The 2,500-nt window shown below is 36.6% G+C and overlaps 1 protein-coding gene across 1 annotated transcript in view; it reads right to left on the reverse strand.

Annotated features, from left to right (window-relative positions):
• Window positions 1-118: 118 nt before the first annotated feature.
• Window positions 119-2,500, reverse strand: part of LOC122258465 (uncharacterized) — an 11,483-nt gene continuing 9,101 nt past the window's right edge. The window contains exon 4 of the mRNA XM_086542332.1: window positions 119-425. Coding sequence (XP_086398458.1) covers window positions 134-425 — 292 coding nt within the window. The 3' untranslated portion in view covers window positions 119-133. The remainder of the gene's footprint in view (window positions 426-2,500) is intronic.

Here is a 2,500-nt window from a genome sequence, read left to right on the forward strand (position 1 = left end):
TTTTAAATAAATCAATGATTGTCATATAACAGGCATGAAAGAATAATGTTCCATTTTTGGGTAAGTTGACTGTTAGAGACAATAACTCTAGCTTGGGGATATAAACCAAGATGTTAAGGAGAAGGGGATTAAATTAATAGCTTTCATTTTGTAATGCAGCTTTTCTTCCAATAGGCTCCAAATAATTTAATCTAACTCTATAGAAAGAGGTATTCAGTAGTGTACCTGCATATAACACATTCAGCAGTAAGATACTTACAGTAGTTGTGGAAAGGACCTTCCTTGAGATGAGACATGCCACAACCAAAACAGCTGACACCAAGACATTAACACCACTTGGAATGATAACATAAAGTCGGCAGTCTTCAAAGTAGTTGCTGGCTTTCCTTCTGGCATCCAAATAATCACTGTATTCATCAGTGTTTCTGTTGATAAAAATGAAATGAGGAAATATAACAAGAGAAAGACTAGAAACTTAATCTTTTGGGACAGATGGGGGATAAGTACTTGCATATTTGAAAAATCATAGCATACTACTTGGGAGGCTATATTAATAGTAATTTACCCGTGTTCTCAGTTGCTCCAATCAGGGATGAGGTCAAATATCTATTTGCATTTATATTTGCAATAACAAATAAGCAAAAACTGAAAATTATATTTCATTTGTAATGAACAAAATGACAGTTAGGCCTAACAACTTAACTGGCAGTTAGGTTGGGTGTCACTTGTTAAAAATTAGAGGGACGGGGAAAGTGTTTTCTCCAATCTCTGAGTAGCACAGACTTGACACCCATCTATTAGGCCTAATCGGTGTTGTCATGTATGTCACAACACCTGAAGTCAATGGGTTATAAACTAAAATCAAGATATATTTGCATTTGTATTTACTGTATTTACTTTAAGTACAACCAATCAGCATAAGGAAAATCTAGATTTGTGGAGCAGGTGCTTCACTGGGTTTATATGCACTATGGTGAACCCACCTATGTCAGCGACTGCTGACTAATGATAGTGAGCCAACGAGTGTTGACTCGATCTGAGCTTGGTCCTTATTCACCATGTGCCCAACCACAACAATGACCACCAGGCAATAGAAGAAACTAACATGTTTGGACAAGGCTTGATTAGCTGACCAAGGGGATGTGAGGCAGGCATGCTAACCATTGTACTAACCAGAAGGCTTATCAATCAGGGATTTTCCCTACATTTTTATCAATAAGAATAGGACAAGTGGTGTCTGCTAATATTTCTAGTACTGATTGGAAAGTTTCCTCGAGCCACTACATCAGCCCCATATTGCCAGGCCCCTTAGAGGTACTGTATAGGCATGGAAGCTTATTGCCATTTTTCTTCCTATTTGAGGGGTAACCAAGATGGATTTTTCAACTTTGATGTTATACTGTGCAGTCTGTATGTGATATATGCAATGAAATAAACATTTTTTGGTGTGCAATTTCAAGTTCAAAATTGACCTTGATGGAACTTGAATATTCATTTAAATTCCTAAAATATTGCAGAGGAACAATTTTCTCAAAGATGACAAATAAGATAAATCTGTTTTCCCTTAGCTGTTTTTGTTTCAAAGTTTAAGTAAAATCTCCTTTGTAGGGTCCAAAATTTTGTTACTTTATTGATGAATCAGGTGATGCGCTCATACTCATTTGAGGGGTCTATCTGCCTATCTCCCTATCTGAGTAGGGGAGGGCAATGGCAAGAGGGGGGTACTGAAACTTTTTTTTTATATATAAATAAAGGAAAGTATTTGAAAATGTAGCATCAATATAATTGGTATTTAATTAGTATTTTAAAATTTGGTAAATTTTCTGAAAAGTGCCACGTTCCTAAATACCACAGAAGTGGTCTCGGTGGATTCCTCTCACACTCTATTGCTTGTATATTGTGGATATAATCTGGGCCCCAATAGTAGAGGAGAGAGGAGTTCAAGGAAATTTTGAGGTAACATATGAATAAACTGCATTGATATATGCCATAAATATACCTTAGTTCCACCATATATCTGGTGTAATGTGTGCACAATAATTGTCATTGCCCGTGTCACTACACAGTGTTTTTGGCAGGAATTTTGCATACATTGTTTTTGTGGCATTTTTTGTCTACCAAATCCTAACCCAAATACCAAGCATCCCCTGGACCCCCTTTTTCAAGGTACTTCTCTTGAATTTTTTGTCCTGTGTTCCCAAAGTATATCCCACACTGGAACCAATACCACCAAAACTTGCTCAAACCTATGGATTCACTAATAATAAGAAACATCTAAGTGCTATGACTGGCCAGTTCATCAAGAAGGTCACTCTGATTGGCTGTCATCTATAGATGAACTAAACATCTTGAAATATTTTTTTCCTATAGATGGCTCTTTTTCAATTACATATCAGGGAAAAAAAAAAAAACTTCAGTATTTTGTTTACCAGTGCAGGATGAAGGATAAAGAACCTGATCTATAACAAGTGTTCCCTACTATTAGGGCCTGGATTGGGGG

This window comes from Penaeus japonicus, unplaced genomic scaffold (assembly GCF_977035675.1).
Source record: "Penaeus japonicus unplaced genomic scaffold, GWHDUDI00000001_assembly GWHDUDI00000012, whole genome shotgun sequence".
Taxonomy (NCBI): domain Eukaryota; kingdom Metazoa; phylum Arthropoda; class Malacostraca; order Decapoda; family Penaeidae; genus Penaeus; species Penaeus japonicus.